Source organism: Zeugodacus cucurbitae, chromosome 4 (genome assembly GCF_028554725.1).
Source record: "Zeugodacus cucurbitae isolate PBARC_wt_2022May chromosome 4, idZeuCucr1.2, whole genome shotgun sequence".
Classification (NCBI taxonomy): domain Eukaryota; kingdom Metazoa; phylum Arthropoda; class Insecta; order Diptera; family Tephritidae; genus Zeugodacus; species Zeugodacus cucurbitae.
Genome location: NC_071669.1, coordinates 60,932,117 through 60,945,818, shown reverse-complemented (window position 1 = coordinate 60,945,818; position 13,702 = coordinate 60,932,117). Strand labels below are relative to the sequence as shown.

The following is a 13,702-nucleotide window of genomic DNA, read 5'->3' as shown; positions in this document are numbered from 1 at the left end:
TAAGTAGGAAATCAAAATTGTGTTATATGGAATGTAGGCGTGGTTTTGAATCGATTTCGCTTCATTTTCTATCCGTACTAAATCATTATGTACTAAATTTCGTGTAAATCGGTACAGTAGTTCCTGAGATTGTTAAGACTTTGACCTAAAAGTAGACGTCGTCTGTCCCATTTTTTCAATTTTTTTATATCAAGAATGGTTGCCACTGGTTGGTTTACCATAGATTTGCTTGGCGTCTACCAAACTTCAAACAAATATATCCAGACCCCAGCTGAGTTCGACTATTTCCCTCTCTATTTAATTATCTCCATAATTTTGCATTTGCATTACCTGTTTTTTTATATTTCGCGCACAAAGTGTTAACATTACCTAAGAAATGCCCTCGGCGGCGACAGCAGCCACTACTAGTTAAGACAAACATATAAATAAACTCTATGCAGCATTGATGACGCGCCTAACGATCTTTAGCCTGTCTGCCGCAAGCCTGTGGCAAGCCTGTGGCACGCATGCGCAGACAACGCGCTCAACCGTGCTCAGCAGCGAAAACGCATTAGAGCGTCGTCCGGCCAGAAATGCTGAAATATTATGAATATGCGCACGCCTTAAATGACTGCAGACACATTACCAGTTACCAAGCATTGTGCAAAGTAGCCAGACGCACAGCAGCACAAAACCATTATGAAATTGAGTGAGATGTTCGGGTTGACAATGGTGTTTCTAAGATTGATTTGATTTTTCGTTTAAGTGTCTTTTTTGTGTAGTGTCTGATTCGGCAAATTAACCTTCCTAGTACTATATTTATAATGACATTTCCAAAGCCATCTCTGTCAAAAAATTTGGCTTGAGGAACAGAAACAGAATTATTCAGTTAAAGCCAATACAAACGAGTATTTGGGATATCCCTCTAGTGTAGTATAGTTTCTATCTATTTTATCTCTACTATGATTATGCCAGTCTATCTGATTTATACCAGTTACTTGTTCGATTGGCCACTGTCCGAGCTTCGGCAATTAGCAGATAACTAATAAGAGACAATATGCGATTTTGTGTTGTTGAATTCTTACGTGGAGCAAGGGATCAATCCATATAGATCAAAATAAATGGGTAATGATTCACTATTACGTAGCACTAGTCACTGAAAGGATCAATTAGAATACGATCACATGATCAAAGTATGTATCACTTCCACATCACTTGTATCCAACTAGTTCATAATCCAAATTGAGTTTGGCATTATTTTAACAGCTTGCCAAACACGTGTTCTTCAACAGAAATTGCAGCAATTCTTTCAATATTATTCCGAATATTATTTTGAAGGTCGCTCTGTTTTTTTTTTATTTTTTATTTTTAGTGAACAGATTTTGTTAGTGCTTTCTCAAAACGCCGAAAATGAAATATCAATCCAAAAACAAAAACAATATTTATTTCACTCCGAGTGCTCTAAATATATATTTCTGTGTACGCTACAGTGGCAGCCAAGAAATTAGAACTTTTTAGTTTGTAGACTTTTAAAAAAATATTTTTTTTTTTGTTTTTGCAATGAATGCTAAATATTAAAAAAAATGTAGATGCTGTTTTACTGCTTCTAAGAATTGCACGCGATGACTAATAATATTTATAACACTATAAATAAATAATTTTATTGAAAAAAAATTAATTTTTAACAAGTTTTAATATCTCTGTGTTCTACTTTAACATCTTCTTCTGTATCTCGTTTATTTTGTGCTCATGAATATGTGTATATTTATATAGTTCTGTGTTGCACATACAACGGCACATTAATTTATTTCTTCCGATTAACGAAAACCGTATGGTTTTCAGCCATTTCTTTGCTGAATTAACATAATAAATATGACTTAATCTTTTCTAAATAAATTGTCTAGGTATTAGCTCTTGTGAATATATACCTACATACATATATACGTACCGAGGGGTATTAATAAATATTTATAAAAATATACAATTATTGAGGAAATCGTAAATTTTTTCCAAACAATTTTTGCAAAATTTTGCTGAGAAACTTTATTTCGGCAACAAAAAAATAAGCATAGTACCAAAACCCATTTCCCATTTATATATTTTCTCAGATCAGCTATTTTATTAACAACTATTTCCTTTTTATGTAATATAAATTAATAATTTGCTATTTGGTGGTATTAAGTTATGTCGTTTTATAGGTTAATCACATATTTATGAATTTTTTAAAAGAATATTTTTTTGAATATTGTTGTAATATATATGTATATTCATTTGCTTGTATATAGTAAATGTTCATCTGGTTTCATTTCGTTGGCAATAATGACGTAAGTTGAAGGTTGGGAGGATTGCTTTTTTTTATATTTTTGCTTATGCCTGTATGTTTTCGCGGAAGAAAGATGTGATCATTTACATATATCTCACATGGGTTAAGCTGCTTGAAATTTGAATTTTTCAGGAATAAAAAATTAAAAAATTCAATTCAAGTTTATTTATAAAAAAATATTGAATCAAAATATTCAGAAAAATACATTTGGTTTAAAATTTAAGACAATGCACGAATTGTAATCAATGGCTGATGAACTCTTTAATTGATAAATCGGTTGAAAGTTTAAGGTTGGAAGATTCCAATAAATGTTTGTTTAAGTTTCCTAATTAGATTATAGTGCTTCATCATTCAATTAATGATTAATGGGTTAGATATGCATATATTGACATTTACTCTGCTAGATAAGCTATAATTAGGGTAACAAATTGTATATGCTGGTTGTTTATTAATACCAAAGGAAGACAAATCCAACACAAGAAAATAGAGACTCCAACGTCAAATCCAAGTAGAAGTGTTTCATCCGCTCTCAAGATAATATCTTTACACATTAATATGGAAGAAGTGAACTTCGGATACGATTTTTGATTCAAGAACCATTAACTTGGAATGATTACTCAAGGTTTTTTGGGGTTCGTTCTCTGTCGTTACTACAAGAGTTTTCAAAGCAGCATTCCTCCTGACTCTAGCATCAAGATCATGCTTTTCCGTCATATCAGTCTTTTACAGGCTCGCATTGTAAATCATTGTTTTGTCGCGGCTGCCAAGAGAAGTTTTTATTTCTATATACTATTAGTAATAAAAAGATATAGACATATACTCATACTACCATAGAAAATATGTAAAAAGTGTTGTTAACATCTGTGATTGCCTATGAATGAATTCGCCACACACTCGGCCATGCCTTATGCCTCAACTCATATCCATATAGTATTCTCCACACTCTTCAACTATTCACTGTACCATTAACGACTTTGAGACACTCTTGGGCTGCTGCCGATCAGTTGCCTTACCAGTTTTTGCCATAATAACTACACCGACATTTGTGGCATGCAACATGACGGTTGCAGCCACTCTCTTTGCACTGCTATTCGGGTGGCGCGTATGGCAAAAATGGTAATTGACACACAGCCGCATTGACTATCTCGCATTCGCTGCGCTACTCGCCTGTTCTGCTAACTCTGAAGAAACATTACGCGCACGGCGTGGCTAAATTATTATTTATAGGCAGATATACATAAATGTATATGTATGTATATATAATGTGTTTTATATTCACTTTCCATTACTTGCACATCACCTTTATACTTTGCTTTAACCCATTGACGTTCTTCAACGAGTCAATGATTTAATTGCACCCCTTCGTTGCAGCAGACGATCGCATGCTCGTCTTCAGGTCACTTTATATACCCAACTATACAACTGCATTTTTATGTATATCAACAACTATAATAACAAGTAATTTTATAGCGCCAAAACAATGGTTTCGTTTTCGTTTAATGGCCGGGGGCAAAAATATTTTTGTTTTCTGTTTTGTATACGTAATTTCGCGTAGTTGGTAGTGGCATAACCATTCCAGGAATATAAGTATAGATCTCGTCATTCATATGTCTGCAAAGTTGGGCGATAAACATATAATCAAATGTTTTGAGAGCGTCATAGGAGAAGCTTCATTGTTATAAGAACTCAAGACCATATTAAAAAATGTATATCATTTTTTGAGTATGTTGGTAGGCAGAACTCACTTGAACTGCTTTGAGCGATGTCAAACTGAAACTCCTAATGGATCAGAAAGACAAAGTCTTTGGAATCTATTACTTAAGTCTCGAATCTTGTCAATAGCAGCTAATTCACTAGGTTCGCCGAAGCTGAGCCTATCAAGGTGTTTCAACCTCTATCTAGCAAATGCTGGACATCCAATAACGAAACGCTTAGATGATTCCACCTCGCCTTCATCCAAGAAAATCTTTAGTCTCACCGTATGTGCAGTTATCGGGAAGTGTTCAGTAAACACACCTATGATAACGCCGAGATGGATCTTGCTAAGAGAAAGCAGTGCGAAGGGCTTTTGTATCTTTAATATCTACTTAGTACTCATGTTGAACTCCATTTCTTTAAAATATCTGATACAAATTTGCTGATTGTATAACAGTAGGTCTCAGTGGTTTGACAAGGTTTGCTCTATAAACTTTATACTGTTGACCCACAGTAGATAACAAAACACTTCTAATTCTGTCTCAATCTTATTGTAATATCTCAATGCTTTCAATACGCACTTAATTTTAAAACCAGACATATTCTTAGTAAAAAATAGATGTATAATTTTCCTCATGATATTTGGAATAAATCTTGGAACACAGTTGAGATATGGGATTATTATGGGATCTTGGAATACATATAATTTTTGAAAAATTGTTGAAGTTCAGAACTATCTGAATCGAACGGCTGGACTAAAATCAGGATCGTTGTTATCTCATCATATTCCAAGCTATAGTAAATGGCTATTTTTGGGTAAAAATGTTAAACTTTGAATCTGCGGTAGTCAATCACTTATATAGCAGTCATCTCTAACTGTCTAACACCATTATGATCACTTCACTGCCGGAGTACATGTTGGGCAACGTGATGTTAACTATTTTGACAACTTGACTTGATCGTAGTCGGTGAGCCCAAGTGTGTGCTGAGCAATTCCGACGCGAATTGGCAACACCACCACTGCGGCCGGCAATGCGTAGCCAATGCGTTTGCATTAAGCAGACAGACAGACAGCACACGCTCCGGCTCTCCGCCGCCGCCAGGTTTGACAACAACTTTTGCCACAGTTTCCGCCTCTTTAGCCAAGCCAGACGCATAAAATTGCGCAAAAGCGCACACAGCCTGTCGCGGCGAAGCAAGTTTTCATGAGATTGGAATTGAAAAATTAATGAAAAATAAAAGAAAATTTATAAAAACGAAATTAACTGAATGAAGATCGAAAAGCGGGCTTTGAGTTTGTCAGTTTCAGTTTGTCGCAACAATGTTGCATATAAATGCCTATGTATGTATGTGTGTAAGGTATGTGGCCTGCTGGCCAAGTTTCACTCTCGTTCGGAACGCCTTGAATGCGTGTAAATAAAAGTAAATGAAATACTTTGTATGGCATTTTGTTGGTGGGAGGGTGCGCAGATACGCTTGGCTTGAATATTTTGCGTTTTTTGTTGTTATTATTTGACTGCTTGAAGAAGCTAAGGCATACATGTGTCGAGGTATTTTGGTTGAAATTCATACACAATTGTTGTTGTTGTAAGTTAAAATATTGTTGTTGTTTAAGTAAACATGTTGCCAAACTAGTTATTTCAGCAATCAAGCGTCGTATGTGCAATGCAGGAAATTTGCAGAAGGCGGCAAATACAGCAATGATCAGCAGATTTTTTGTTGCTGCTTGCTGTTGTTGCAAGCAAAAATGTATGTAAGGTACTTTATTATTATTTAAATTTGCATTTACCTTCATATTTGTTTTTTTTTTTGTTTTCGCCTCCCATTCATTTTCATGATTTTGCGAATTTCATTTTAAAGCGATGATTGGCAATTTGTAAGTGAAATGTTTGCGATAAGACAATTGCGATTAACCGCAGTTCAGACAAACCGCACTTAACCAGCATAAGTAACATGTAGGCACAAAGCAATGAATGAAAAAAAAATTGAAAGAAATAAAAAAAACTCGGAAAAGTTGTACGTGTCGCGGAAATTTCTCGCATCATTGTGCTGCTCGTAAGTGCCACCCGGCTATCTAGGCAAATTGACAACAACCACTCAATTACAACAACAATAGCCACAACTCTTTGTGCCAGTTATAAAAGCCGAGATAGTAATTGTGAGTTTTTTTCACAATTTTTCTTTCTCATTTATCTTTTCCTTCGCCTTTTTTCAATCATTCATAATTCCTTTATGCCTACCGAAGCTTACTTTTACACAGAGACTCGCGTATAAATGACACATTTTGTGGTAGGTTAGTTTGTGGCATGCCGCATGCGTACAGTAAAGCTGTTGTCGGCTTGCGGTGAATGGCAAGACAGGATGTGTGTAGTTTTTTGTGTGAAAGTATGCACTTTGAAAATGCCTCATATGGTATGCTGCTTGAGAAACTCACTGCTGTTGGGTGATGGGCTTTCAGCTGGCTTTGTTCATGCAACAAATTGCAATTAATAGAGAGGGGTGTTTTTTGGATTCTTTTAATTCCAATTCAAGTTTATCAGGCATTGCAGAGGTAGATAGGATGTTGTTGTTGCAAAAAATTTAACGATATTCAAAGCTATTTAACCACAGCTGATGAATTAGCAACCCTCCAAGTGATAGTTTTCATAAAAAACTATGTGAGCTCAAATCTCAAAAGATCCCAAATCTCATTTATAAATAACTTTAGAAACCTTCACATTAAAAATGAGAAATCTTTGTAATATTTGTTGCACAACAATGTTGTGTGATGCCTCGCAACATGTTGCGCTGCTCCTGAAACAAGTGGTTGGTGTGTTGATTTTTGCCATTTTTGTTTACATTGCGGTTCGATGTTAGCCGGCGAACATGTCGCTGGTTGTGTTTTGTTTGAAGACCATGAAGATTATTAAGTACACTCAAAAAATTGGTATATTTGAAGATAGGAAAACTTTATTTTTGAGTCTAAATATAAATTCATAAAACTAAATAGAGAGAGTTTGATGAAATTAAAATTTTGAAATTTGTTAAATACTAAATTGACATCAGTATTTAAATAAAATCATTTTCTGATATTAAATAATATTAAAAAACTGAAAATGAGTCATTAAGAAAAAAATCGAAAACATTTTGTGCATTTGATCAGCCCTTTACAAATTCAACAAATTTCTAATTTGTAAAAATTTGAAATTTATCAATCATTTCGTATTCTGTGTCTAAAATAAAAAGCTTTTTTCTTGATAATTTGTTAAGAAGTAAAATGCTCTTGACAAATAAAATATCTCGTTGTGGATAGTTGTGGAAGTGAATGTTGAAATATGAACATGTTGATGGCTCGCGTTATTGAGTCGTTTTTATATTAAGAAGTTTATTTTTCCCTTTTTTGTATACAAATGTGGAGATAATGAGGGTAACTTGAGGAAATTGTTTTCTATATATTGCATGCGATTACAGCTTAGCAAACTTTTGCCAATAATGAACAAAGTTTAGATTTCGTTGTCCCCAAGGAACTTTTCTGAAGCTAAACATAACAACCACCTAAATCAAAATTGCATTCCAAATAGTTGTAAATATATTATAATGGACATATGTACATATGTATATGTTATGTAGTATTCTATGCCTTTACGGGGGAGCAAAAGACTAGGGGGAAATCCCAATCTTATCATCTATATAGTTGTTGTTGTAAAACCAAACCAAATACTTTGCATCAGGTCTGGGAGGCTTCAGTCGATATCTCGACATCAAAATCGGATAGATAAGCTGTTAACCGGTCAATCGGTCAGTCAAACCAAACTTATCAACGAAGCCACAATGAAGAAGGCAAAACAAACACTCATCCAAATAACGACCTTTTACATGAAAAAATAGGGCCACATTCGGAGCATGGAATATTTGTGCACTCTCAGAAACTTCACGTCTAGACCAAGGGCAACGGATTTACTCTGAAATTGAAGTTAAATTATTAACTATTTTGCAACAAATATTGAAATGCATGTGAAAAAGTACGTTATAGAATAATTCAAATATATTTTTCAATTCAATTCAATATAATTGGACAGAAATCAGCTGTTTCTGTTTACATTATTTTGTTTCCCACAAGTGTGGGGAAAAGCTATGCATACTGAAGCTTTTTATTTTATCAAAATTGTCACAGAATACTAAAAAATTTCTTACTTGATAAAAATATGAAAAAAATTTCAATTTTTTTGTTACTTTGTCAAGTGCACAGAATAGGGCTGGATGTCTGAATTTATATTTTAATTTTTTGTATTCATTCTAAATAATAAAATTCTAATATTGGTTAGGACCTCTAGGACTTCTTAGTCAATTCTTTGATTATATATTGGAATAATTGGTTAAAATCCTTTTTGACGATTTCATTTAATTAATGTTTATTAAAATAGAATTTTGACTTCAAATAAAATAATTTTGAGACCTTTAACGGGTTAGATGGGTTTCAGAGGCTAAAAACAAACAACTTTTTTTTTAATATGTACTAACATATATTTCACTTAAACAATATATTATTTTAAAGATACATATTTGAACAGTGTTTTCTGAAATTTTTAATTACAAATTCCGAAAACTCAGCCATTGGCACCTCATCTCCCATTATGTGTGGAAGAAAAAGGTCTTGCGGTGGACATCATAACTCACGATTGGTTCATCCAAAATCAATTAACCAAAAATACTTCGATAGTAAATGGATAGATTTAGTTAATGAATGAAGGAAAAAGAAAATATTGAAATTTGAGTTTGTCACTGATTTTAACAAAAAAAAACATTTTTTTGGACAAATTTCGGAATATATTGGCTCTATGGTTGTAATAAATATAAAAACCCCTCGTTCATTAACTAGATAATGTTATTCCAAAATTTGGACAAAATCGCTTTATAACTTTTCGAGAAATAAGGCCACGTAACATTCATACTGACGTCGCCTTTAGGTCGGAACTTCCAAAGGGTATATCTCTTAGGCTATTACTCGGATTGATTTGATATTTTTGGATAATGTTCTAAAGATATTGCACTATTTAATAGAAAGAAAGTTTTTTTTTTATATAATTTTGAAGCCCACATAACCCCTTAAAAGGGTTGCATGGCTTTAAAAATATATTTTTTTATTGTACTATTAATTTCTATAACATCTCTAGACTATATTGTCTTAAATTATTTTACATATTTATTTTTAAAATTTTTAGATATAAAGGTTTGCCTTTTTTCTTTGCCAAAAATACAATTTTATTTTTTCCTTTTATTGTTACAATTCTTTAAATTCTCTATATACTTATAATATATGTACATTTTATATATAAATAAATCAACTCAAATATGTACATATAAATATTGCATAGCACTAATTCAAGATCAAATAAGCAAGATATATTATTTAGCGAACGATATTGACTTTGAATCAAAAGCAAAACAAACTTGAAATTTTATCATCTGGATTATGTCATTTTCGTCGGAAATTAAACAACACCTAGCGAACTTCAAAAAAATCACATGGAGACCTGAGGCAACATTGCTTATCGCGGATCGACAAGCAATTAACGCTAATGGACACGCAATTAAATGTATAAGTCAACAAATGATATATGAAAAAAACATACAAAATCATCAGCAAACAGAATGAAAGATACTCAACAACACAGTAAAGAAATAGACAAAAAATGGTGTATGTTCTAGTAAATTGGGAATATCTACATAAAAAGTTTTAAACCGTCCTCACGAATATTTCTCAAATGATAATGAAAATATTTCAATATATTATTGTATATTTTTTATCCCGACGACGAACATGTTTGAGTGCTTACCGATGCAACACGTATGAGTCTAACGGAAAATGCTCAAACACAAATGGGGGCTCGTTGCCGCGCCGCTGCTTGTTAGCACGATACTTTTGAGTTGGAAATTTATTCCACAGTAAACCGCGTTAAAGAAAGGTTGGTCGAACGAAAGACAACGCAAGAAATATAATAGAAATTAAGTCATACTAAAATAACTAATAAAGAGTAAATAAAATGTTTGAAACAGAATAAGAAAGTTACAAAATAAACAAAAATAATTAAAGTGGTAATTGATTTAGTGATGGCAACAAATAAAAAATAGTAAAAAGGCAACACGAAATACTCCAAGAAAACGCGCTAAAAATGTGAAGAATTACGAAATCTTTAAGAAATGCAAAAACAAACAGAAATATGTGAAAGAAAGTTGAGACTCGCATAAATGCCTTAACAAGACAAGGCAGCCTGCATAGAAACCCCTTATGGGCCAATAAATATATGAAAGAAAAAATAAAAACAACAACTATGTCTGTTTACAACTGTTTGATCGATAATAAATGTGTTTAAGGGAATTTCACCTGCGACCATGCATTGTAATGAGCGTGAAGAATTGTTGAGAAAAAAGTTAAATATTGGAGAAATGTAAAAAATTTTCGTGTGAAAAAATAAGTTAAAAATTTTAAATTAATTATTTAAAAAAATAAAATTAATAAAAACTTAAAATATATATTTTTTACTATTTTTTTTTTGAATAAAAATTAGAAAAAATTAAATGTTCAGTCAAAAGTGACAAGAAAAAAAATTTACAAAAATCAACAACAACTATAAATACGTGCCTAATTCAAGTAGCCTGATTACCACATCTGTTGTATGTTGCAAGAGTCGGAAAAAGCGGTCAGTCTCAGTGAAATGGACAGCATTTATGCTAATGATATGTCAAAACAAGTCAGCAAAAACAACAACAAACAAACAAATAATTGTGCGAATTTAGAGTAACACACGTCTGAACTGCCAAATTTTGTTAAAAGCAAAAAGTGGAATAACTCATTCGGAAGCTATTAGATAAAAGCCAATTGGTGTGGAAGCCATTAGATTACAAAAATTAAAAAAAAAGTTTTAAATGGAAAAAGAGAAAGAAAAACAAGAAATTTTAGAAAATTCTAAAAACTAAAAAATTTTAAAAACGATTAATAAAGTAAAAATAAATTTTAAAATGTTTCAAACATTTAAAAAATGAAATGAAAAATGAATTTTAAAAAATGAAATAAAAATTTAAATAAATTTAAGAAAAATTAAAATTTGAAGAAAAAAAAACAAACAAATCGAAATAAATTTAAAAATAAATAAGAATATTATTAAAAAAATTTTAAGTGTCTACACGTGAAAGATATCAAATTCGCCAAAACCGAAAAAATCTCAAAATATTTTTTTTTTAATTTTTTTTCCTACCACACTACTTTACAATTCTACACTGCGACTTGTCGAAATTATACGCGTCTGCATAATTTCGTTTAATGTCGGCAGTTGAATACGAATTTAAAGCAAATTATTCTAATTGGAATTGGAAACACACACATGAATAAAAATAAATTCGATTGGCAAACAAAAAAAGTTCAACTTTTCTACATTTTCTTCCCTCAAACAACGCTTAAATCGCTTACCGCGTCGAGGCAAAGTGATAATTGAAGCAAAACTTAAACAATTTTTATTTTTTCCTACAACAATAACAATTATTAATTTGCTATTATAATTTCTCAAAATAGCAACAACAAGTACCAGAGGCAACACTTTTGAGTTAGAAACTGTTGAAAAAATTATACACTTAAAACCTCAAAGGCAAATAGTCCGTGCAGTGCAACAAAAGCATTGAAAATTAATAATTCTTTATGCAACAGCGAAGTGGCATGCAACACAAAGCGCAATTGAATGCGCGCTGTAAAGCAAATAAACTGTGAAAATAAAAGCAAAACAAAAAAAAATTAATTACAACAAAAAATAAAAACAACAACAACAAATTGCAGCCGCAACAAGTGCCACAACTGTGTGGCATGCATGGACATTAGAGCGCAACAAGCAGTGAGTGCAGCAAGTGCTGTGTGTGTAGTAATATTAGTAATAACAATAGCAACAACAACAATAGTGAGCATAACACTGCAGCAACATTGCACTCAATAATTTGACCAGAAGTAAAACAACAACAAAGGCAATATTAATGCAAGCAACTAAGAGTTCAGTGCAAACTAATCACTTTGGAGTTTGTTAGCGAAGTCAGCTAGCTATAAAAATACATATTTATAAGTTTGTGTTGTTGTGTCTAACCGAATGCACATATTTCCGGCGAGAAGTGTCATACAATTTCGTGCAACAACCGCAAATACCCATGCTGCAACATTAATAACAGCAGAAAAGTAATACTGACAAAATAAATTTCAACAAAAATTACTAAATCACAACAAAAAATTACAACAACAACAATATATTAATTTAAACAAAAATTTTGAAAAAAAAATATTTGAAACCAAAATTATATAAGTTCACCAAAAAGTCACGCAAAGCTGAGCAGTGCAGTAATATTATATACAACAACAACAACAAAATTTTCAACTAGCAACATATTTGTGCTGAGAAAATATCATAATCATACAAAATGTATCTGATACAGGTGAGCTAGAGCGTGCGTGTTAACTACAAATACACACATACATACACACATACATACTTACATATATACGTTTCGACAATTTCATTTATTTACTTAAAAATTGTGGAAATAAAATTTTGTTTACTTTCGTATTTTTTATATAAGCAAATTATCAGCCACGCAATGTTTACACATTTTAATGCCCACACACCAGTGTGTCTGTAATCGCCCGCTGACTTTCTTTCGCACGTTTGCCGCCGCCTTTTACGTGCCAAATTTTGCATGATTTTTTTTTTTAATTTCGGCTAGTCTACTATTTGCCAAACAGATTTCCTATCGTTTTACAGCAAGTGTATTCATGTTTCCTATACAAATTTGGATAAACGAGTGTGATTAGCTGCATGGTTCAACGGTTTTTGGTACAGAAGGTGGATATATATACAATGGAATGTATTCATTTATGAAAAATAATCAAATTAAAACCACTAATTTCCATAAGTTTAGAAATGATCTTAGCCAGGATTCGTAGCTATCACTACCCGATTGGTATTCAAGTACCGAATTTACTCTTTAATCCGAAATAACCCACGATTACCATATGTTAACACAAAATTTATCCCTATATCTTCATTAATAACTTGTAAATCACACTATAAAACTACAAACTACGCTGGTTTTTTGCATTTTCCGAAAAAGTTAAATATTGAATATAATGGATCGTAAAAAAATTTAGTTTTCGTACTCAGGGGGCCTAAATACATGGATGTATTTCATTTCAGAAAAAACTGAAACGTAAAAAGTTCTGGGCAGTACCGGGTTAATGAGTTTATATTGTTCTTAAGCTGGTTTTAGAAGTCGAAATTCGTATAGTCTTTTTATTTTACAATTTATTTACGTTTGCTCGATCGCAAAATTATTTCACCTTAACAGTTCTATTTCTAAAATTTTCTTTTGTTTGTTTTTACAAGTTTAAAATTGTTTTCCAGTACCATAAAATCGTAATGGAGATGATTTTTGCTTTTTAGCACACTATTTCTTTCTCCTTAATTATTTTATTTATTTCATGGAATTCGATACAGTAGTCGATTTTTTGCATATTTTTTCGAAATACATAATGGCCTTTTCTGCCAAAGTTCTTTCAATATATCCATATGGGGTTGATTATCTGCAGTTTGCCGTATATTGGATTCCAACCAACTAATGATTTTTTAATTTTTTTCTGAAAACATTTTGAACGTATTTAAACTCTATCGATCATATATAGTATAGATTTCTATC

The 13,702-nt window shown here is 32.1% G+C and overlaps 1 protein-coding gene across 4 annotated transcripts in view; it reads left to right on the top strand.

The window, feature by feature from the left end:
• LOC105220753 (supervillin) overlaps nt 1–13,702 on the top strand; it is a 363,739-nt gene that overhangs the window by 26,039 nt on the left and 323,998 nt on the right. The window contains exon 1 of one of the 4 annotated variants that reach the window (XM_054228581.1): nt 11,165–12,445. The exons of the other annotated variants lie outside the window; for them this stretch is intronic. Within the exon in view, the coding sequence (XP_054084556.1) occupies nt 12,431–12,445 (15 nt within the window). The 5' untranslated portion in view covers nt 11,165–12,430. Of the gene's footprint in view, nt 1–11,164; nt 12,446–13,702 lie in introns of those variants that run through there. 4 annotated transcript variants of the gene reach the window in all.